This window comes from Vulpes lagopus, chromosome 2 (genome assembly GCF_018345385.1).
Source record: "Vulpes lagopus strain Blue_001 chromosome 2, ASM1834538v1, whole genome shotgun sequence".
NCBI classification, from domain to species: Eukaryota; Metazoa; Chordata; class Mammalia; order Carnivora; family Canidae; genus Vulpes; species Vulpes lagopus.
In genome coordinates, this window is record NC_054825.1 from 85,914,677 (window position 1) to 85,940,274 (window position 25,598).

Genomic DNA, 25,598 nt, shown 5'->3' on the forward strand with positions numbered 1-25,598 from the left:
CCCTTCACATTCAATTCTGATTTTGGTAGAAAGATGGGCCCCAGTCAGGCAGCTCGGGTGGCTCAGTGGTTTAGCACTGTCTTCAGCCCAGGGCGTGATCCTGGAGACCCAGGATCGAGTCCCACGTCAGGCTCCCTGCATGGAGCCTGCTTCTCTCTCTGCCTGTGTCTGTGTCTCTCTCATGAATAAATAAATCCATTTTTAAAGGTTAAAAAAAAAAAGATGGGCCCAGGTCAAACGCTACACCTTCTATGAATGCTTTGCTGACGATCCAAACATTATTCAGAGAGCTTTCCTTCATTGTGTTTACTAAGCATTCAAACATACTACATCTTGATAACCGTTACTAAGACTTGACATTAATATTTTTCAATTGCTCACATTTACATGAAAATTATTTTCTTGGCCATTTAGAAGGATGTTAGATTGAAGAAAACTTTAGTTACCTTTTCTGTGGTTTTCGAGTAGTATTCAGAAATATGGTGGCTTGCTTTCTAAGATTTTCCTGGTTGTGTTCCCCACCCCTAGTTTGACCTAGGCCCTCTCCTACTGTCTCTACCCTATTCAATGACTACTTCCACTTTCAGTACGTTCTCAGTGTGGGGTCCTGTCCTTAAAAAGGTAATCTTGTCTTGACAGGTCTGTTTTGAGATTTCACTGGGGTAAACTCCAATCTCTTCGATCCTTACTATGGGTACTTTGCATTGACCTACGGAGAGGACAAAAGTCCAATTGAGTACTTTGAGATTCTGCTTTTCCCAAGTCATTCAGATGCTACTGCAGTTCTTCCTTCTATTCATGTAAAAACTGTTACTAGGCAGATTGGTGGTTTCCCCAGCTGCTATTTGGAGGTTTCATCACCTAGTTTAACTGCAAATGATATCCAAAGGTATTTGGTTTTTGCCATCCAAATGTATTTTTCCAAAACTACTAGTACATTATAGTTAATCATCATACTATGTTCTGGATCCCTAACACCAAGAATTTTTTAATCAGGGATCCCTGGGTGGTGCAGCGGTTTGGCGCCTGCCTTTGGCCCAGGGCGCGATCCTGGAGACCCGGGATCGAATCCCACATCGGGCTTCCGGTGCATGGAGCCTGCTTCTCCCTCTGCCTGTGTCTCTGCCTCTCTCTCTCTCTGTATGACTATCATAAATAAATAATAATAAAAAAAATTTTTTTTTTTAAAAAAGAATTTTTTAATCATCTTTACACCCAATGCCAGGTATACTTTTTCAGTGAATAAACGAAAGGAAAGAGGCTGCAGCTGATTGGGACAATGACTAGAAAGTTATGTGTACCCAATCTTGCCACTTGCCCAGCAGAGCCCCATTAGCTTGTGCCACAAGCCTAATTTTCTGGTGACAGGCAAACTCAATTATCTTAAGTAGTGGGACAGAATACAAGTTAACATTCTATTAAAGTAGGAAATAGCTTCTCCAACATCAACGATAGGGTCTCATGAAAATGTGATGTCCGAATTGGGATGTACCTGCTCAGAAAGTTCATTTAAATAATACATTTCAAAAAGAAAAATATTCAGGCCATTTTCCTTTTGTTCTGCCTATGCTGAAAGCCCCTCCTTAGAGGTAGTACTAAAGCAGTACATTAAACCAACCAGTGCTATTTAAAAGATGACACACCTTTTAAAATTAATCAAACCTTTACAATTATTTATTCAAACATTTTAAATATTGAGAGCAATTAAGACCAAGATTTTCCTTGATATTAAAATATTTTAAATTAAACTCTCCTGAAAATCCCATTTTGTATTGACAGAATGTAATAGGAGTTAAGACCTACTAACTGTATTTCAATGTCTACTATATATCTATATTAATATCTACACTATAAATTGCTATTTGCTTGCAGTGATATAAAGTCTAAGTTAAATTTAGTCTAAAAGCAAGATTTCTTTTTATTTCAACCTTTAATTTATTTGAAAGATCTAGGTTATGCTTAGTATTTGAATCCAAAAGTCTTAAGCAGACCTCTTTAACTACTCATTCTACTTTTGAACAAAAATAACTACAGCTAGACTTCTCTAAAAGCATAATGGTGAACTGCTGCTTGATTTTTCTGGTTCCCTTTTTTTAGAAGATTCATATGACTAAATAGATTCTGTAATCTGTTTTCTGATACAATGTTCACAAGTAGGTAAGCCTTGACTTGTCAATCACTTAAAAAGAGTTGGGTAAAACCTAGAACACAGAAAAAATAGTTAAAGGATGACCTTCCAGTCTTAGTCCACTTCTGAATCACCCTGTCAGCTATACATCAATGCTCTTTGCATTTAGCCCTTTTCATTTTTAGCAATAATCAACTCATAATTTTCAATACTGTCATGGCCCCAGTAATTGGAATAAAAATATTCTAAGTCAAAAATTCCAAGTGACTGATTTGGAGTACAGCTAATCAATTACAGCTCTAACAAGCTATTTGCCTTCCAAAGACTTGATATATATCATAAAGAAAATGGCATAAGTCTTAAAAAAACAAAAAGTCTGGTAACTACATTCCTATCACATCACTGAGGAAATGTAGCAATATGCAGTATTTCTTTTTAATTATCACTGGTAACTTTAGGTGATAACAATTTAATAAAGCAAGCACCTGAGAGTTAAAAGGTAGCTCTTAATCTTAAGTAACCCAGAGAACCAGGAAAAAAAGTTCAGTTTCAGGCAGCACAGCATTCCTGACAAGAGATCCAGATTCTCTATACTTCTATAAGCAGAAACCTTGCTTTCAGAAGCTAGCTAATCTACTTGTCAGGGCACCTAGGTAGCTCAGGCAATAAAGGTTAAGCATCCAACTCTTGATTTTAGCTCAGGTCATGATCTCAGGGTCAAGAGATTGAGCCTGGTGTGGGGCTCCATGCTCAGCAGGAAGTCTGCCTGAGATTCTCTTTCCCTCTCTGCCCTTCCCCCAAACCGTGCACACATGCTTTCTCTCAAATAAATAAAACATCTCTTTAAAAAAAGAAAACCTAATTGTCAAATATTAACTCATTGAGTTAATATAAGTCTATACACCTATGGCTCTGGTTCTATCCTCTAAATATGGAACATGCTAAAATGATATGGCTGGACAAAGCAATATAAAAGGTTCTTCCTGGTCCTAGAGAATTTCAATTTCAATTTCAACTCTATTTCCTCTTTTAAGGGAAACCCCTTTAACTACTTGAGGACTGCTATCCAGGACCCATCTCTCTCATCATTGCTCTATACTATAGTAAATAAACCTTCTCCATCAAGAACCCATCTCAGTGACCATTTCTCTAAACATTCCTTTTCCAACTATTGACATGACACTATCTTAGACCTCAGGCTCCTGGTTCACCTTCCTTTAAACATACTCTTTACTCTTAAAAACATGGTACTCCAGGGCAGCCCGGGTGGCTCAGCGGTTTAGCACCGCCTTCAGCCCAGGGTGTGATCCTGGAGACCCAGGTTCAAGTCCCACGTCGGGCTCCCTTGCAAGGAGCCTGCTTCTCCCTCTGTGTCTCTGCCTCTCTCTCTGTGTGTGTGCCTCTCATGAATAAATCTTTAAAAAAAATAAAAATAAATTTTAAAAAACATGGTACTCCAAAACAATACATAAGAGTGACAAGAGCCATGTATAAAAATATAAGTGATCTAACTCTTCTGTTCACTGCAATCTGAAATCTCTTCCATTCATATTTTAAGGCAGCTTAGACTATTAGATTTTAGCAGCAGCCATAAAATAAGTTGGCTTCTATCAATCAAACCTCTATATGTACACAATTATATCAGGCTTTTATTATATATTCAGTATATATGTATGTATAAATTCATACATTTATTTCATATTTATAGTATGTATGCCATACATGATGCACAATGCTAAGCGCTAAACATTTATTCTGGGAAAGGAAGACATTTAAATCAAGTAAGCTGCTAGCCTCAAAGAATGTGCTATATTCAATGAGGACCAAAAAAAAAAAAAAAAAAAGTTTAGAATTTTTGGTAACGTGTAAGATTTGAAGACAGGTAAGTGAACAAGGGGTAGGTAAAGCACAAAGACAAAAGACCAGCTCATGTTGTTCATCCTAACAGTTTAGCAATCGGAAGACACTGAAGGGTTTTAGCTTAAAATGACATTAATTTTACAAATGGAAAACATCCCACAGATGGCAACTAAAGGTTGAAATCGAAAGGTCAAGGAGTTCAAGTTAGAGTCTACTGACTGCAGCAGTTGAAGTATCTTCATCACAGTATTATATGGGTCAAAAGCAGACAATACTTTGATTCTGATATATGAGTATCATCACTAAATGTATGCACAGACTATAACTACATATAACATTAATCAGTTAAGTGTTGTCTTTTATTGTAACTCTTATCATGCTTACACTTGGTGATGATATTCAATTTCTTTCAAAAAATTCAAAGTATACTTAACACTTCCCTCAAGGCAGCTTTAGAAGTACCCCAATAAAATATTTAGTTTTCTGTTTTTGGTACATTATTATGACCTTCTATAGTCAAGGGCTAGATAAAATTAACAAGTAAACAACTATTTTGGAGGATGAGAATGGTATTCTTTTTCTGTGGCTTTATACATTCCCTGAAATTCACCATGACTATGATAGTACCACAAAGTTATCATTGTGAAATACACAGGTCCTGCTGTGAATTTAAGTCCTTCCATGCCACCTAATTTTAAGGTGTACTTAATTATCATCCACTTTTACTAAAAGGGATGCTCACCAAGAAGCGGGCAAAGCCAAAAGATTACTACTAAGAAAAATCAGATTCTGATTCTTAGAAGAAGAGCATTAAAATCCACTTGCCCAACCCTCTTCTACTTGGCAAGAATCAAGATTATCTTCCATATTTTATGGGTGATATAAAATCAGTTCACTGTGGTAAACCATCTAAAATGTCTGCCAGAAAAATATTTTTCTTATGCAGAGATTATAATTAAGGCACATTACTTGAGATTTTTTTTCATAGTAGTGGTAAAACACCATCCTAACACCTGCATTCCTTTTTTAACCAGTAGGATCCATTTTTAAGATCTAGAGTATTAGGTTACATAACAATAGAGAACTAGAAGACTTAAGTATATGTACAACTTTGGCTTTGCTTGCATGGTCAACACATACTAATCATTACTGAATGTTTCAGAAGCGTGAGAAACAGCTCATAAATCTACACAATCTCTAAGGCTCTTGAGGAAGACAATGGAATATAACTACTTTCCATATATTCCTGGATTCTAAGAAATTGATACAAATCTTGTTGACTTGGGGTCCCTGGGTGGCACAGCAGTTTAGCGCCTGCCTTTGGCCCAGGGCGCGATCCTGGAGACCTGGGATCGAATCCCACGTCGGGCTCCCGGTGCATGGAGCCTTGCATCTCCCTCTGCCTATGTCTCTGCCTCTCTCTCTCTCTCTGTGTGTGACTATCATAAATAAATAAAAATTAAAAAAAAAAAAAGTTAAAAAAAAATCTTGTTGACTTTAAAACTCATTAGCATACACTCTTAATTTGTAATATCAACCTCAGTGAACTGAACATTTAGAAATTAGATCCTTAACATTCAGATTTAACAATGGTTTCAACTATTTGAAACCCCAAATATATGGTAACATAATATTCTAAAAGTTTGTCGAAGGACATATCAGGATCTACTATTCAGAGTAGACTAAGTCTAGTCAAATAAAATCCCAGGATAATTTGTCCCGGGACAAATTTGACAATTTTCAAATTTTATTTCTCCAACTGCCTTCCCTATTTAGCAATTTCAAAAACTGAAACAGGTCTCTCTACTTCTGTGTGAAAGGAATACTGTTCCACATAGAAACAAAGTACTCCCAAAAGGATTCCAATTGAAACCCAAAGAGAAAAAGAAAAAAAACTACATTAAGCCATAGAGCAAAAAAAGTAAAAAGGTCCCTAATAAATAAGCATACTTTATTTAATGTAGGAAAGTGATATATAACATTAAAATAATCTACCATGGTTAACACAAAAAATATGTTTGTCACATATTTCTGCTCTTGTTTAAAGTTGACAAAAATGGTCCATTTTATGTTTCAAATAATTTCTAAGAGGGGCATGGTAAGAATTATACCAGATCTTACTCAAAATGAACAAGTCTAACAAACAAAAACCCAATCTCTTTTTAGTTAATGAAAACTAGTTTTTTAAAAGAAGAGAATAATACTGATTCTTTGTAATATTATGGCTAAGAAGTTCCTGTGTTAACACAAGAACTGGAGGACTAGACTAGAAACCTCGAATTTCTGTATTCTCTAATAATAGCTTGGAATCATCTACCATATAATTTCCCATTTCCAGGAAAAACAAAAAAATAAATGGGATTTGAGGAGTTTTATAAAGTATTTATCAACCCCCCAAAAAGCCACAACATACTAGTAACTTTAGCAAGAGGAGATGGTAGTCTAAACTCTATGAATAGGCCATAGAAGTCAGTTGTATAAAACAGACACAAAAATAGTCCCAAAATCAGGTAAACAAACAACAGCTATTACCACTTATGACATTTTATTGGCATATGACAATTTACAAGGGTCCCTGTTGCAATTTACATCACACTGAGTAAGAATCGTTTAGCCATCTACATTCATTCGTATTGGGTAATATTTTTACTCAAATTATAATTCCCAACACTTGATTTTAACTGTGACAAAAGGGAACAAATAGTAATTCCTTAAAGTCAAATTCAATTGGAAAAGCATATTTTGCTATTTTATATTAAAATTCCTAGGATGCTGAAAGGCATACACACCTAAGGACTGAGTCATGGCCTTCTTAAACAGCTTTCTTAATTCTTTCTGGAAATATCCTTTGGTTCATTTTTATTTTCCTTCTCTGGGCAAAAGGAAGTCTGTTAATGCAGGTATTAAAGAGTTATTTTCTGGCATTTGTTAACAAATATCCTTATCAAGAGGAACCATTCAGCTTTATAACACGTTGTGAGGTGTGGAGTTAAATCGTGGCTTAAAAAAAACAACAAAGTCTTTCATATGCTTGGCTCTGAAAAAGAAAACATCCACAATAGCATCCTATTGCAGAGTTCTATCACCCTTCCTACTAAATTCTGGTATAATCCTTTTCTCAATTTTGTTTAATAGAAGTAACCAAATTAATAGAAATATTTATTTAGGTTAAAAGCAAAACATTTGCATTTAAAATGTAACTTGCTGATAGGACTTAAGGAGCTTTATTCCCACTCTCTATTAAATAATTTCTTGGCAAATTCCTGTTCTCCTATTGTCTTAAGTGGAAAAACAAAACTGCACATTTACAGTCATGCACAGACTCAGTATCTAACCAAATAATAACTGTTAAAATAAAAGCTAAATTTACTTGTATAAAATAAAATGGTTGTGAAAAGTCTCCTGGTGTTGAAGATTAAATCCATGTTGCTTTTTAGCATGTGATTAAGTATTGTTCTGACTAGGAAAATATTAGCTGTGTCCTGATTAATGCAATTACAAACTTGCTTTGATAGTATTTCCTCTGCTCTGTAACAATTTCAGAAAAGTCAAAATAGGAGAAATCATGCAATCACTAAGGATCCTAGGGCCATACATTACATATACTGGAATTTTGTTTTCGTATTTTTCCCTCTTACAGTTCTTAGCAAATGCCCTTGGCTGCAATCAAGGTGCTAGCAGCACTGCAAATCAGCAAGTGAGGATGAAAGATTCATGTACTTAAGATCTTTGAAAGTTTACATTAACAGAATAAGCATTACCTCCTTTTAATGCAAACATATACAACTAATTTGGTTGCTGAATTAACAAATAAAATTTAACTACTTTTATATATGCTCATAGAGCAGACAAACTTAACAGTGAAAATGACTATTTTGGATTTTCATCTTAGCTAACAGCATAAACATAAAGGTAATTCACATCTGAAAGATTATCTACCTGAAGAATAGAACCTTTGGGAAGAAAAAAGAAAAAGCCATTTTATAGACTGCAACTGAAATAGGGAAAAAAGTAAAACCAAGTTAGACCAATGCTGCAACAAACTTCCTGTCAAAACTTTTTATTGAAAAACAAGTTACTTAAAATACTACTAATTAACAGTATGTTTTGTTTCCCTATTTTTCCTTATAGTTAGACTACAAACTAATGTTACAGCTGTCCAGAAGCTCAAATAAATATGTTTAAGATATGAAATCAGGTACATCTTTCTAATATATCAAGTTATTCTGCAAGATAATCCTCTTCCATACCAAGACCAGGATAATAGGTTTTGTTCTGTTTCATTTTTTTAAAGTAATACATTTGGTAGGAATGGATTTTTAATTGCATTATCACAGACCAGTTCCTCTGTCAAAAAGATTAGCTAATATCTAAGACCATGACTCAAACTTTCAAATAAAAATAGAAAGAGAACATTGAATTTTGAGCCCAAAAAGTAAAGGATCCTAAGAATGGTTTTTATAGGCCACTGCTTAATTTCAATTAAAAAAAAAAATTTTCTCATACTTTTGGATCTTTAAATAGCTTTTACATTTTAGCTACTGGTAAAGCTTTTTTTCTGTTCTTAAACATCTGCTGACATGTTAAACTAGCTTAGTTTACCAAAGTAAAAACCTTTTCTGTGGTACACCTCAATAGTTAGTCACCCTACAACGTAGTGTGTTTGAATTAAGGAGAATGTTAAACAGATGTATACAGTTAAAATAATTAGTGTGGTCTCTATAAACAACCTCTGTTCAGGGATTCGTATGTAGAGCTAACGTTTACTTCAGAATAAACATTAACAAACAGGGAAGGAAGAGAATCAGAACTTTCACAGAGCTGTACTTGACCATATCTTATAGACAAAGCGAATTACAATGCATGTAACAAAAACAGTAAAAGTATTTTTTAAAAGTTGATAGTTACAAATATGGTACGTAACAATTTTCTACTTTATTTCAGTACAATTTTCAACATACAGTCTACTATTTTTCAAGATATTTGAAGACTTAAAACAAAATTTCTATTGACTACTTGCAAACAGTAAAATTTAAGTAAAATGCTTACATTCTTATTTGAAAACAAAAATCAGGTAAAAAATGGTGGGTGCAAGTTCTGCTCTCTGTTGCAATCTCACTTCAGATTTACTATTCCTAAAAAAAACAAAGAGGAAAAAAAGGATTAGCAAAAACGTGGAAAGTGAAAATGATCCATAATAATCATTGTCCCTAAACAGGAAATAATTAACTAATTGGCCCACCAAACCTATCTGAAGAAAATGTGTCAGAATCACTAACAAGTTGAAATTTGTACCTTTTCTTCTTTGCGTCTGTCCTTCTTTTCTTCATTATTTTCCATGGTCTCTTCTTCATCTTCAACAATCCCGTCCCCTTGGTATTTGTCATGAGTCCATTTTGGACTGCTACCTGATTTTTTGAAGTTAAAGCGCCCTCTGCCACGTTGAAAAGTACCACGACCTCTTCCTCTTTTGGCCCAATAATCCACACCATCATCTCTGTCATCATGCTACAGAGAGGTTAAAAACAATCATCACTAAAATGTCTTTCAAGGAAAATGATCATACGTCATGGTACAAATCTTTGGAAGACTAGGGTTATGTGAGATAGTAACGTTCTAAAACACATTAAAACAAAGCCAATAACACTGAGGTTTTGGCTAAAATATATTCCATTATGAAAGCAAATAATTACATCTTACTGCTTTATAATAAGCACTGAGAGTTGTCCAGACAATTTTTTGGACAATCTCAACTGCTAAATTACCGCCAACTTTCAAAATTTTGACTTTTTGCAAAATTTCCATTATTTTAAATGTAAGTCCACTTGTTAATATACTGCATGTCAATGAGGTAAAATAACCAATAATTTTCCCAAAAAATTACTAGTCATAAAGGCATTACAAAGTCATAAAAATATAACACTATAAAATTTATTAAGTGGCATGAATTATACCTTACATACAGGAACAGATTTTAAAATCCCCACTGAGACTTAAAACTAAATCAATGTATATTACACCACATCAATTTTCTAGGCTAGAGAATTTCACATGCCAATTCATGAGAGCATGGTCCCTAGAGTGATATCTCAACTTATTTCTTCTTCACCAACATTAACTACTGCAGCTTTTTATTACTTTTAATTAGCTATTATTTTAGCCTTAACTTTTCATTAACTATATCCAAAACCAGATATTCCCCAAATTACGAACTGCTCCATTAATCAAAATAATCTGCAAACTCGAAAAGCACTTTACTTTGTGGATAAGTGGATGAGTACCACACCCGAAAACAAAAAAGCCAACATTCTCCTGTAATTTAATTAATTGCTGACCACCTCAAACTTAGTCTCAAGTTTGTCACCTATAAAAAATGGAAAATAAGGCAAAATAATGTACCTTAATGAGACAATAAGTATAACGTAAACAATGTTGCATAATCTATGCAACACCTGACCAGCTATCCAAAAGTCACTAAACAAAATTTTCAAGTATTACATGATATAAGCACCTTTTCCAAAACACAAAATGTGCCTTTGTGCATAATTCATGTAATACAGATCACCCTCCTGGCATGAATCGCAAAGCTCAGTTCCACAAGAAACATACCATGCAGAAAAGCAGTTACCAATTTCTATTCTTCTATCTTTACAAAACCAATGAAATAGGACTAGCTAGAGTTTGTCTGGCTCCATAAAAATGAATTTAGGAACTGTCAAAGTGTAGATTACAGAACGTCACAAAGTTTAATTAGAAACCTGAAATAAAATATTTTAAAATACTCTGCCACTCGAAATGATACCCACACAATTACATAATTTCAGACTCCCTTTTGGTATCAGAACAAGCAATTCTAGAGTTTGTGGCATTTACACAGCATTCCATGCATTTGTGGGAAGCAAATAGGTAAACAAAAGCTCTGTGGCTTTGCTTCCTCATTTTAAAAATGGGAGATAGCCATGAAGGAACACAGATATCTGGAATAATTGCCCAGCCCAGTGTATGACAAGCAAGTACTCAAAACAGTGGTAATAATGTTTACTAAGAGTAAGACACTGTTCTAAGCACTTACCATGTATTTATACTCATCTAACCCTATAAAATACTGTTAACTAATCCCCCTTTAGATATAAAGCAATTGAGGCACAGAGAAACTAAGTTACTTGCCCAAGGCCACAAAGCTAGTCCTTTACACTACTCTTTAGGATCATCACCCATAGAATACATTTTCCAAATATCTTGGTGGCAGTAAATAATTATATGGTAACCATATAAGGCAGCTAAGTTCCAGAAATAGAAAAAAGAGGCAAAGCCAACACTAGAGTTAAACTAGCCATTATCCTTAAATATCCAATGATCTGAAACCACATAAAGAAAACAGCAGCTAAATTAAATTGTATCTCTCAGAAGATATCCTGGCAGCTATGGAAGTAACACTCTGATACTAAGCATAGTGAGATCATAGTATCTTAATCCTCAAATTCTAATTTCTGAGATTTTAGTCCTGCCTATAATTTTTAAAAATTAATTACTTCATATGATAAAGGGTCAGAGAAGTGAGGCAGTTATAATGCACAAAACAAAGGAGGCCATATTAGAACAAGACCTTCTGGGGGCAGCTGGGTGGCTCAGTCGGTTAAGCGCCTGACTTTTGATTTTGGCTCAGGTCATCATCTCAAGAGTCCTGCACCTGGCCCCGCGCTCAGTGGGGAGTTTGATCAAGATTCTCTCTCCCCCAGCCACCCCTTTCCTCTTATATGTACCCTCCCTTTGTTTTCTCAAATAAATAATCTTAAAAAAAAAAAAAAAAAGACCTTTTCAATCCTCTTATCTCTTCCCCACAGAATGATCAAGTTTCAAAAGGTTAACTGATCAAACCTCCTACCTCCTACCCTAAAGCTCCTTCCCCACCATGGATTTTTCTCTTCCTCAGAAGACATCAACTCAACACTGAGAACCTATCCCACTTTAGTACTTTCCACTTGTTCCAACTCTTCACATATCCACCCCTCCACAGAATTTCAGGTTCTAAGATAGACTATCTTTCCTGGAGTACTTATTATTAAAAACATTACCAAATCTTTGCATATATCCAAGTTGAAAGATGAGAAATTTGAGAAAAGAACAAATGTTACTATTATCCAATAATGGAGAAGGAATGATAGAGTGCTTTCAGAACTCTTGAGTCTGGAGACCAAGGCATGGGTTCAAATTCAAAGTCCTGTTCTACTAGCCATATAACTTTGGTCAAGCTGCTCAATCTCTGTAATCCAGTGTTTTTCTTCTGTAAAAGTGGAATAAAGGACTCATCTCAAAATGATTTTTTATACTCTTGAATTAAGCTTATATTTGTAAAACACTTAGACACCTAGCAGAGTACATATGCTCAATAAATGTTATTAGAAGTTCCATGCCAATTATTCTGAAAGAACCTAAGGGAGCATCTACAGGTTTTCAACCTCATTTCTTCTGAATATTTTTTGCATGAATGTTTTTATTTATATTTATATTCTCAACAGTAGCTATCTATAAAATACCTTGCAAAGGTATTTTAAAAAAAGTAAAATCTAAAAAAAAAAAAAAAAGTAAAATCTTTTAAATTTTAAATACCCATGTAGAACTCAGAGCTGTCATTAAAACGGTTTATTAATTAAGAACCAAAATAATTAACTGTGGGAACTGATAAGAAAAAATGATTAATATTTTAATTTTACTTCTAATGAACAGTCTCTGACAAATGCATGTTTTATATAGAAATGAAGGTTTTTAAGATCTAGCCCAGAATAGCAACATATAAAGAGGTTACTATTTATAAGTTGCTAAATTCTTAAAATAACTTTCTTCTTCTTAATCAGTAAAACTACCACCTAAATGCCAAACTGAAACGTTCCAATGTAAGATAAAAGTTACACCACCAGATTCTGAAAAAATGCCATTAAAAAAAAAAAAAAATGTAGGTCTGACCTTAATTTAGTACTTGAAAACATTCAAAATACTAAATAATTACCATCTATCTAATTCACCTTTCATTTCCCTCTTAACTTTCTGACTTTTAAAACTTAAGTCTACTTCTCTGGCATCCTTTTTTAAATGAATAGTGTGCATTTTTATTATCACTAACTCCTCACCCCACCTTTGACAGAAGGGCCTTTTTCTCTGACTAGGTGATTTTATCAAGGCTTTTAATTGTGTTCTTGAAGATGAGGGCTCCTAAATTTTTTTCTCTATAGATCTGCTTTAGCAACAATACATTGCATTATCTGCACTTAATTTCTCCTAAGCACTTGAAGAACAGAACACTTAATTTTCTCCTCAAATTGGATTCTTACCCCTGTATCCCCTATCTTAGATCCCTTCATCTCACTACCAACACCCAACTAGAGAGTCCTTGAGTAAGTCCTCATAAATGTTAACTTTTTTACTATCTAACCCCTTAGTTCTGATATTCAAAAACTCTCAGATCTATACAACCATGGTTTTTCTAAACTCTGGTTAAGATCCAAATTTACTAAAATATTATATGCTTCTACAACCTGGCTCCTACTTTTTTCTTAATTTTACCAAACTTACACCAACCATGTAGCCTCAGAGTTCTCAGATGTTTTACTCCTGCAATCTGTAGTACACCTGGCCTTTCTTTTACGCTCAAGATTCAAGCCCAGTTCCTCTATATAGGGTCTCCTTATCAGTCTCTCCTTTGAAACAACCCTCCATTTTCCTGCTTGGAAGGAAATCCACCACATGTATTTAGAATTTATTTCTAAATTTGCTCCAGCCAAGAACTAAAATACTTGTTTTTTGCATTCATAGTACCTAACATAAACAAAACAGCAGTCTGTAAATACATAAATTCTTAGATCAAAAAGCAGAACTTTTAAATTTCCTATGACTGAATAAAATGCCTTTCACGGTCCACACAGCCAACTCAAGCAATTCAAACAAGCATAAATTTCCCCTTATAGGAGCATATATTGCATAAACATTATGCATAATACACTTTAAAATCTTTTTCAGACTTTGGTCGTTAAAGTACCCAAGACTGTCATACAGAAATTAATTTTTGATTGCCCATTCTTCAAACAATAAAGATCTACTTCAGCATATAGCTCTTTCTAATCAGATAGGTTTTAGAAATTCAGATGTATTCAATTATATTCATAAAAAAGGAAAATAAACGAAAATTCTGTAAATCTAGTATTATCTTCCTTCTTGCTTCTGCAAAACAACTAGTCCTCAGAACCAGTCTCTGAAACATGACTTCTCTGAAAAGCTGTAAGAATAAATACTTCTGGTAATAGCTTTGGTATTTTCCTAAGTGTCTATAATGCTGAACCCTTTTCTCCCATACCAAACTACAGAAAATTTCCACCATTAATATCGCTATAAACTCTTTCAGGACCCATCTCCTCTACCTTCCATTTGTGAGAAAACTACTTCAAAGGGAATTATATCATAAAGAAGCACCAAATTAGTGTTGCTAGCAACTTTTCCATGTGATTTTTCATCTTTTATTCCAATGGAAGTAATCATAATCAGCCTTCCTGAGATCCTTAATTGTGTTACTGTGAAAGAATTTTCTTTGTCCTTCATTTAAACAGACAGCTGTGATAATGGAAGTTAATGAAAAGTTTCTATAACTGTTGTCTTATAGACAGATATGAAACATACGTTAATGTTCTACTCTGAATATGGCTATCAAATCAGGTACATTTTTAGTTTACCCTGATCAGCCTATAGGTGCTATCAATGAAGTATAAATAGGACCAAAGGGACCCACATTTTCAAAACTTCAAATCATCTGGGTAATGAATTTTAAAAGGTTTCCTGCATTATGGTGAAAACTTCTCATAGTAGTGGATACCTGTACTCAAATGTATTCACCCAGTATGCTTTGAAAATTAATGCAAACCAAATAAACACAGATTTCTAACACCCACCAAGAAGTACTTCTTGCTCTTTGGGGTATATTCTGGATCCCATTCCTCTTCCTTCGGTCTCTTTTGAAAAGTAGTATTTGAGTTGTTTGGACCAGTATTTGTCCCAGCAAAAACTCCTCTGGCTCTTCCTCTGCCTCTAATTCGAAACTGATTAACATTAACAAAGTTGTTTAGTAATGCAATCAAAAGGTATTTAGTTACATGCAAACTCTAATTTTACTGCAGTAACAAAAAACATATTCCCTAATTTCCTTCCTAAATCTCTAACTTCATAGCCACTGAGGATGGAAAGGGTGGCTATTTTATATTACAGGCAAAAAAAAAAAAAAAAATCTGCCTACTGAAAGTTAAATAGGTTAAAAAGAAATGCAGTCAATCTAAATATTAATATACTGACTGCATTTCATGGCATGGACTAGTATTTTTAAATAATGAAGTTGGTTCTTTTCCCCTTTTACTAGCCAAAAGAGTTGTCTAATTCTTTGAATTATCAAAGGAGTCCCAAGTGTTCAACTACACCTATTACCATTTAAGCAAACCTCTTCTCTTTCCCAAATAATCTAATTAATAAAACCCTACTAATAATTGAATACTCGCTTACGGTTGGAATCTGAATATAGAAATTGAAGAGTCAAGAAGATGCACTACTATGAAGTCATTAAATTAATAATTACAAAAATTTATGTAAATATGGGGATAATATGTGTGCTATGTAAAATAAAAAGAAAAGTTATATGATTTCTATGATTATACACATATAAACAATTACTGGAAAGCAAAACAAGCAAGGTACAAATCGTTGTAATACAGAGATTAGTGTTTCTTCTTTTTAACGTTTTAAGGTATTTTTTCAAAAACTAAGTGATTAAAGAACTGGATTTCAATCACTAACTTTACTTGACTCTTGGGTCTTTATATACTAGGTACAGTTATTGTTTCCGAAATTTAGAAAGTATCTAATTTATACATATGTGTTTTTTTTAATTAGACAAAAACACTTATTTTTACTCTGTATATAAAGAAAGCATCATCCCAGCTCCAGCCCCTCCTCCCAACTCCTAAATGCATTTCTTAATGAAGATAAATACCATTTCACTTTCCAAGACTAATTCTGACTGTAGGAGTAATGACTCACAACAGGGTCTAAATCATGTATTTTTAACTTTCCTTATGCACAGTGCTCTAAAGTCCTACCAATAATCAAGGTATTTCTATTACTTACAAAGGTTCCTCGCGGTCGGCTAACTCCTCCAAAGCCTGAGTATTCTTTCAGTTCATGGTGAGTTTTAAATTCTTCTTCTCTTTCCTTCTTACTCTCCTTTTCTTCTCGAGAACTGGGAGAAGAAGGTGATGCTGAAGAGGATGAAGATCGAGAATGATCTTGCTCTCTACTTTTATGTTTACTGCAAAATAAACAAAGAAAACAAAAAAATATGTGCTATTTTAAAAAAGATAAAGACCCTGTTGAATCTTATAATAAAAGGGATATTTTCAAGTCAAAAAAAAAAAAAACTATCCCCTATTAAAATTATCGTATAACTAAAACAATTGGGTGTTAAAATTTGACACAGTCTGTTTCCATTCTCCTTCAGTTATTTTTTTTTACATGACTAATGAAAAACATGCTATGGCCTGCTAGTTAAAAACTAGCAGTCTGGAAACTTCAAGAATAAGGTTCAGTTCTTCAATATTTTTAACTTTTTTGATGTAGTTATTTTAGGAAAGAAAAGAAGAGTAGGAAAAAGTAAGAATGTTCTTAAGGCCAAGTTTCAAAATGACTGCAGTTTGTACACCCTGGGTGAGAAGAGTTCGTACAATTTGGGCCATAACTCCATTATAGAAATAAAAAGCAATGTGACATACAAATACCAGTCATAAGTTAAAAAAAAAAACACGAGTAAAATCCACCATTTACCTAATGAATACCAAGAAAACGATTATCTATGATACTGAGTATTCCTACTATTTATTTGACTCTATGATGATCAATTTTAACATGGTTCTAATGCAACACCCGAAAAGGTCATACCTGAGATAACTCTTACCACTGCTAACAGTATCCATGGAAACATTACTTTGAAAGATTAATACACATTGCTATTTCATAAAAACTAGTCCTTCCTCCCCCCCATCTTCCCATGTTAAACCACTAGATATCAGTTTAAAATTCTTGTACTCTGGGTGTTATGAGTTGAAAAAGTGCGGAATCAAGCATAACGAACCAAAGTTCTTACACAAACTGTTTCTAGAAATGCACTGCATTGAAGTCCAACCTCCTGATGTAGCCTGGATAATAGGACACATTAATTTGTCATTTTTTTTTTCAGTGTTAGCTTGCTATTCCAAAGTTTTTGTCCTCATCCACCATAAGCCGTGTAAAAGACAAATACATTTTTGCTGTAAAACAAATAATTTTAATTGTTTAAATTTAAACATTCGATTACACAGTCAAAATTGAAAGCAATTAAGCTGACAATTATTAAAGGCTAATTAGAAGCTAAAACCTAACTCACACAGTTTTAACAATTACCTGTCATCTTTGTAAGATTTGTATTCCTTGTAATCTTTTGGAGTTTTTTCCTGCTTTCTTGATCCACTGGATTCCCTGGAGCCCTTGGAATCCCCCCGTTCTTTACTTCTTTCTTTTCTCCGACGATCAATGTCATGCCGAAGATCAGCAGAATCACACCTTAATTTTTTATCTCCCTGTAAGAGACAAACGTAAAATACAGAATTCAGGAGACAGATAAGAAAAAAAAAAAAAAAAATATATATATATATATATATAGCCAAATTCTATGCCAGTGTCTAAACTGGCATTTTAGTATCAGAAAAGAGTGGACCATAACATACTACTTCCAAACTTAGTTTTAGTTGTTAAAAAATATGCTTGTTTGTTTTAACATTTGTATACACAGTGCAATGGGACTAGGGAAGTTATGAAAAGCTAATTATCTTGAAAATGTCAAAGGATTTTTGTTCAAAGAAATCCATAATAAACTTTGTATAGTAAGAAGGACATTTATTTTTCCACTCAGCTGATCCTCATTGTCATTTACTCATCCTTTTCAAAGGGTTTTCTTTTTTTTTTTTTTAAATAGTTGAACAGTGATAGAGGTTATACTCTATCTGTAGTTGTGGTACAGCCATCTACCTATAAAGTTAAGGGTTTCTAAAAGTAATGGTTCTCATTATTCAAGCCTCATTATCAAAAGTCTTCCCAATAAGTTGAACAACCCAATAAAAACCACTTCAAAAAGAAGAACTGTGTAATTTCCATAACATGCAAAGTGGAGTATGATTAATAAAACCAAGTAAGGTTGAATAAGGGTAGAAACAAAGCCAGAAAGAGATTATTCCCAATCCTGTACTCAGTATCTCGGGCCATATACTGCCCTTTCTCAATTCAGGTATTGCAACGGACATTAGTTTAACTGGGTCACAATTCACCTCCTTCTTGTTCCATTGCTTTTTCAAATACTATATAATTTAGGAAGATGGAAAGAGGCATCTAGGAATGAAGAAAAATTATACATCAGTAAGATGCTAAGCAATGTGGACATCCTTGCTAGTATTCAACAATAAGTAGTACTTACTCTGGGAAATCTAGCTATAATATTCAAAAGCATTAATAAAGCTTGAGAGTATAAATGTATCTCCAAATGAGAACTACTCACCTACTTGCTCCCTGGGTAACAAAGTCTAATTAAGAACAAAAACCTTCCTTATTCACCTAGGAATTACCAAGCCCACAAGTAACACGATAATTTAAGTAAAACTACTTTGTAAACTCCAAAACTAGAAATACGTTAAATAGTAACACATTATTCAGATCAGAAGATGAAAGATAAAAAGCAATGTCATATCTTCCTGTCCATCTTTAAGTAATCACTATTTCCTATTCTCCACATGAAAAACTGGTGAGTAATGAGGAAAGAAATAAGATACTCACTCTTTCAGAGCACAAAGATAGACTAAATTGTTGGCAAAACAAAAGTAACCAACACTGAACCCAAGATATTGAAAGGAAAAGTCAAGATTAGTATTTGCTTCTTAGGATCTGTTTTTCCAAGACAAGTATGCCCCATACAAAGAGACCATTTTCTTTTAAGCTCTAAATTTCATACCTAGTAAGTTAAAAGCATGCCCTATTAAAATATTTGTACAATACAATTATTCCATCAATAACAGCTTCTGGTAATGAAAGTGCCAATGTTTTCATAATAGCTCAACTATTCAGCTCTGCAAAACACAGTCTCATTTTTCTGATTAGAAAACCTATGTTCAAGAGGCTAATTATCTTGCCAAATATTACAAAGTAATACTTGGCTATACCCAAAACTTGGATATACCCAAAACTGGAACCAAGCAGCATTTCCAAGTCCCCTAACCTTGTTATTACAATGGACGGTTGGTCCCTTTCTACTTGTCCCCACATTTCTACTAGACCCATGTGGCATGCCATATGGGCTAGTCTGCCTAGAAAATGTAAATTTCAAATCAGAATATATCACAGTCCCCTTAATAAATGCATTCCATTCTTACAGATCTCTCCCCCAATATTCACAGGTTCTTCTCAAGATTAAAAGCATTCCTCCCCTAACCCACAAAAATTCTAATAGTGACAGTTTTTATTCCAAATGTTCTTTTATAAATCAGTTCTTAGAATGCTTATCTCTTAGTTCAGATCAAAAATGCCCAGTAGCATGGGGATTACTTCTTGTTCTTGCTGTGAAAAACCTAGATATATCAATTTAGCCACATATAAATCAAGGAGTATCTATTCTGGCTCATCTATTGAAACTCAAAACTTCATAGAAAACTATAAATCTACCTTCGCTTTTATAGTTTTCCTTTGTCTACTTCTTGATTCTTTACCCTTTACTTAGAACAAATTTCTTCATTTTTAAAAATTACTTTTGGTTTTACTTGGGTACACAGTGTAGTGTCAGTTTAATTTCTTTTAGGAAAGAACACTGTATGTACTACCATAAATACATTTACTTACAAGTTAAAAATAGATGCCCTTTGCAAACATTTTGTCCACACAAACAATACTTAGTATATAATACCACTAACTAAGTTGAACTTAACATTAAAAAAAAGCCCATTCAAAACATACCTTTTGATTTTCTTCTTTAAAAACTCTCTCTTCCCCTGCTAACCGAGTATGCTTCCTCAGGGCACTTGGAGAGATGTCAATTCTCCTTAACATAAAAAAAAAGTCTATTTGTAGTCACATTAATTTAGGGTTCAAAAAATTCTTCAGAACTGTCCATTTTTATAAAGGAAAATTACTAAACAGTAATTCTAGTAATTTCTCCCCCAGTATACTTAAGCATTGATAAGATTATTAATCTAATTCCAAATAGACTAAGAAAGACTATATCCACTAAAATTAAAATGCTTCAAGTATCTTTATATATAAAGAAGTCTAGCCTTTTAAAACAATCATAAAGAACTCATTTTGATTAAATTCAGTATTATTGTCAACCATCATACAATTATACTTCCAAATCTTCAATGAACACATATATACCATTATTTCTTCCTAAGTATATCCAGTATTTTTACACATTCATTCAGTGGATCTTTAATTTTATGCTGTGCCTTTCCTTGCCTTTTTAAGCTAGTGTCATTTGCAACTTTTCAGAGCTTCAGTAGTCACCACCAAAACCCTACCTACTGTGTACTATGTACTGAGATACTTTATAACCAATACTAATTGTCACCATCACCCTGCAAGAGGCACCGTTGTCCTTTTTTAGTAGATAGAAAAAAACTAATGTTCAGAGATAACTAACTTGTTCATCACAATGAAGTTACAGAACCAGGATGTCAACATAATTGTTGTTGACTTAACATTTATATTCTGATTATGAAAAAACAGTTCTGTCATAAAACATTTTTATTTTACAAACTTACTGGAAGTAAATTAAATTAAAGGCATCCAACTTCCTCCCAAAAAACAAATGTGTTATCTACTGAATTCCTTACTGGGGGGTGATTAAGGAGTATTTTAAATTCTAAGAACCTGTTTAGACCAAATGAACTGAAAATTTTAAAAACTATAAATTACAAACTTTTCAAGGCTGGAATACACTTATTTAAGGTATGAATCAGAAATAAAACCAAAGCTAATTTTGTATCATGATAGCATAGTTCCAATATGATATTGTTTAAACAGTGTCTTCCTATCAAAACGTTTTTATGCCCATTCAATAGTGCACATACCTGTGTATCTCAGGGCTCTTTTGCCTGGTACTATGTTCTTCGGTGGCTTTCTGATACGAAGTGAATCTCTCGTTTAGGGTCATTGCAGCTGATTTGAAGTATTGCTCTGTTGATTTAGGAGAAATACTGTCCAATTAGTTATCTTTACTTCAAAGGAAATTTTCATTTGTGACAGAAGGGCATTTGGCGTGAAAGGAAAATAAAAATATTCAAGAAACCTAGCAGAAGAGAATCAAGTGTTACAAAGACCTCCTACTCTGTCCCTTTTAACTTCTTGTACCTCAACAGGTAACAGATACAAAATTCCTCAGAAGGCCCTGTCGATACTACATATAATCCAAGAACAATAAACAGATGGAGAATCTCTAACTAGTTTTCAATAATGCACTACTTCCTCAAACAACAAAAAGGAACAATAATGTGTGTACATCCTTATACCTTACCGATATGAACCAATGAAGTTATTACTTCAAGTAATCATTTGCAGAAAACAAAAAATACTGAAATAACTACAGTTGGTTTTAGTAAACTAATACAATTATTTCATCAAGAACTATGTTGACAACAAAAAAAACTGATTTAAGAAAAAACGGAGTACTACCATTTCAATTGAAAAAATATTTTTCAATCAATTAACAATAATTACACCAAAAATCTGGCATCTTGGCAAACCTGACAGCATATTTGCTATTATTCTCTTGTCCTTCTTTTAAATTTTAAAATCAGTAATATCAACACTAGTTTTTAAGTCATTCAAAATATGCTGTAAATGTAAAATAGAAAGACGTATAAAGTCATGAAATGTTACATTACGAAGCAAGCTATCTGCTTAACAGGTCAACATACATCTGTGTCAACTTACCGCCCAATATCCAGCACATGTCTCATAACCAATCATTAAAACTTGAAACGGCCACTACAAGGGTAGTGCCTCAATCATAATTCCATGAAACCCAGGAATTTGAGCTAGCAACTCAGTTTTTATGCCATTTTTGCCAGGAAGACAGAAGATTCAACTTTGCCTGTATCTTTCAACAGCTATTTTACTTTGAAACATGGATTTTGCCATTTCAAAACATATTCCAGGACCTAGTTACAATGAAAAAGAAAACATCACTGGGCATTTTCAGCTCTAAATTAAGAAAGAGCTGTTCAGATCGGTTGCAACAATACCAATAATGAAACATAACTACAGTTCTTTTAAAAAAAAAAAAAAAAAAAGAAAAAGAAAATGAAAAAGGAAAAGAAAAAATTTTATCAAAACCTGATCTCAAAATTCAGCAATAAATTGTAAAATGTGGAGACAGGTCAAAAAAGGTAAAAAAAGAAAAAAATGTTAAGGTTTCGTATTTTATGTACCACAATAATATGGTCATAAACTGGTTCACAAACCTAGTTATAGCCAAATAACAAAACTCTTGTTACCATGTTTAAATAATTACAGTCAAAAAGAAATGCATTAACTATTCACTATTTTGAAACATCAACTGTACAAAAGAATTGACTAGTGACAGGTTTCAGCTATTATAATGAGTTGTTCTCACACAAAAAGAAACTTTAAAAAATGGCATTTAAGACCAACAACCACAGAGCTTCCTGGGTAAGAACCTACTTCACAGTAAGCTGCCTTTTAAACACAAAAAGAAAGTAACAAAAACAAAACAACCTAATTGCCCAAAAAGTCATACCCTAAAACCTTTGACAATTACTAGTAACTTTGATTTACATACTGGTGAAAGCAGAGGATCATTACTTTAGCTGAAATGAACACCCTTATCTTCAAGACTAACGAATTGTCATTATTATCCTAATTAGTAACTATTCATATAATCACTACTCATCTAACATATTAAATTTCTTGAACTTTTTTCCTTATAGAATTCCAATAAACTCTTCTCCAATTTATCATTTAAAAAAACTAAGTATTGCAACAAATTAAGTAACAAAAATACAGACAAAATCAATACTGCTTTTCTGCTGGTTTCAGGTGTCTTTAAAAATGGAAAAGAAGTTCTTAATAGTACTCAGTAATAATACAGCCTCACTTTATTATAAATTTATGCAAGAGTGCATTATATGGCATATTCATGCAATGAGAAAACATCTGTAAGCATTCTGCCCTTCAGGTACAACGACACATTTCAAAGACTCCTCATTAAATAAGTAAATATCAATTTTCTCATTATATACATTTTTAGAGTGTGTTTCAACTCTACCTGGTATTTCAATCACTTTTTATTAAATATCTCCATGGGTCTTAATGTCAGCAAGACTGATGGCTCTTTCATGAAACTATTTCTCCAAATTTCTAATGGTCCCTATGTGTACTTGCTAGCCCTAGAGTACCTTATTAAAAGTACCTATTCATTTTCATTTGCAAGAAAAATTTCATTCACAATAGTAAACATACCTTTTACATGATGAACCAAGGACACAATGTGTTGAATAAAAGACTCTGAAGTGCTTTTGCTGGCCTGTGGCAACTTAATGTGGTCAAAGATGGATCGGAATTCTTGTTCCTTCTTGACAGAATGGACAAGTGTACTAGCAAGTAGCCTGTCTTTAGTCAAGGAAGCAGGTCTGGAGCATATCGGTAACAAACACACACATAACAAACAAAATATACCATTGGTTTGAATATGAAATGGGAGTATGTTCAGAAAGTAAGATAATTAACTAGGATATTAAGTAAACCACACAGATTATTTCCTGGGCATCAGTGTGGAATTACCTGTTAGAATCATCAAGAGGAACAGGTGCCATTTTGAGTTTAACTTCCGGACGATGCGAATCACTGGCTATCATTTTGATCCTAAGTGGGCTCTCCTCTCGGAAGGTAGACTTTTCTCGTGCATCCAGATTCTTGTGTAGAGGGGGACTGTAATCAAAGAGGTCTTTGAGCTTTTCAGACTTTACCTGCTCAGGTGATTGAGTTTCTTTCTTTACTGTTATTCTCTCAGAATTTTTGTCGTCTTCCTTGTGCTTATCTTTTGCAGTGCTAGGCCTTTCCACTACGTAGCCAGTCTCTTTAAGTTTATAATTTTTTTCTTCTCTAAATCCGTCACTTTCTCTATTGCCTTTCAGTGAAACTTTGGACTTGTACTTGGGTCCTTCCTCCTCAGTATTCCGGTGAGATGTAGTAGCAAAATTTTTACCCTGATCTGCAAGGACTGACTTTCTGAACTGTCTATAATCCTCTGTCTCCTCTGTGTCATCCCCTTCTGAATCGTTAAACTTTTGTTTTCCAGACTCTTTATCACTAAAGTAATCTAGTGCTTCCTGATCTTCCCATTCTCCCTCTGCCCTCCCTTTCTCTGATCCTTTCTCCTTTGGAGCCTCTTTATCCCTGGTATTACCCCTATCAAGCAGGAATACTCTAGACTCTTCATCTGTGAACCTGTGAATAAGCAGAGAAGAGAATGGTAACTCTGGATTGCATTCACTGTGGATCACTTGCATACTTATATGTGCTGCCCAATACAGTAGAGCCAGTAATAGAGAAAAAAAAAAAAAAAAAAACTCTACTGAAAAGTATTTTCTTCAGATTCCACTTTTAAAAAACATCAAAAGCATCCATACAGCACTTATGTACTGAATTTTTAAATACATTTACATACTAAACCCTTTCTCAAAAACCTTTTCTAGTCCTAGGTCACAATTCTGCACTAACAAATCCAATTATCCAGAACTTCTATAACCTGCAACAGTTTAATTTTTAAGGCTAAAGAAAACCCAAAAGCAACATATTTCTCTATCAGAATTCTACTTATAATTATACTCAAAATTTCAGACTATTATATTCATCTACCAAAAATAGTTCACAAGTGACTTTAAATTAATATTATTTAATACTCTGAATCACAAAATATTTCATATATACTCTGCTGCAGAAAATGGTTTCTGGGAATACTGAATACTTTATCAGTTCAACAAGAAATTTAAATGTAGTTTGTACAGCACTACCCCATAAATATTTGCCTACCTGTTCTATTTTCTCAGAGTCAAACTACATTAGAACCAAATTTTCACTGAGTTTTTTGGCAATTCTAGCAATGCTTGAAATCAGAATTTTTTTTTTTTTTTTTGAAATCAGAATTTAAACAAAGTATGTTTCAAATGTTACTAGAATAAGAAACACCATTATCTTTTTATAGTCATATTTCTTAATAATTGGCAGCTGCATGTATAATACCACACAAGAACATGCACTATAACTACATTATTTACGTAAGATACATTATAATGATGAAGGAAACAAGCTTTCAGTGCTAATACAAAATTTATCTCTGCAAGTTCTTACAACAAGTTTACCATCAGTTATTCTTTATGCTACTCAATTTCTTGTCTACAATAATTCTTGGCTGAGAGTAAAATTAAAAAGAAAAATACAAATTAGCTTCTATTAAAACACTTAATTTGCAAAGTTAACCAAATACAGT

The 25,598-nt window shown here is 33.5% G+C and overlaps 1 protein-coding gene across 3 annotated transcripts in view; it reads right to left on the minus strand.

The window, feature by feature from the left end:
• Positions 1 to 6,516: 6,516 nt before the first annotated feature.
• Positions 6,517 to 25,598, minus strand: part of BCLAF1 (BCL2 associated transcription factor 1) — a 29,763-nt gene continuing 10,681 nt past the window's right edge. Inside the window, exons 5-13 of one of the 3 annotated variants that reach the window (XM_041743297.1) lie at positions 23,891 to 24,556; positions 23,570 to 23,739; positions 21,160 to 21,265; positions 20,048 to 20,132; positions 17,456 to 17,631; positions 16,148 to 16,328; positions 14,926 to 15,072; positions 9,284 to 9,496; positions 6,517 to 9,123 (exon numbers count right to left, since the gene is read on the minus strand). In XM_041743297.1, coding sequence (XP_041599231.1) covers positions 9,118 to 9,123; positions 9,284 to 9,496; positions 14,926 to 15,072; positions 16,148 to 16,328; positions 17,456 to 17,631; positions 20,048 to 20,132; positions 21,160 to 21,265; positions 23,570 to 23,739; positions 23,891 to 24,556 — 1,750 coding nt within the window. In that variant the 3' untranslated portion in view covers positions 6,517 to 9,117. Of the gene's footprint in view, positions 9,124 to 9,283; positions 9,497 to 14,925; positions 15,073 to 16,147; positions 16,329 to 17,159; positions 17,323 to 17,455; positions 17,632 to 20,047; positions 20,133 to 21,159; positions 21,266 to 23,569; positions 23,740 to 23,890; positions 24,557 to 25,598 lie in introns of those variants that run through there. The other 2 variants (XM_041743298.1, XR_005985977.1) reach the window with 2 other exon arrangements.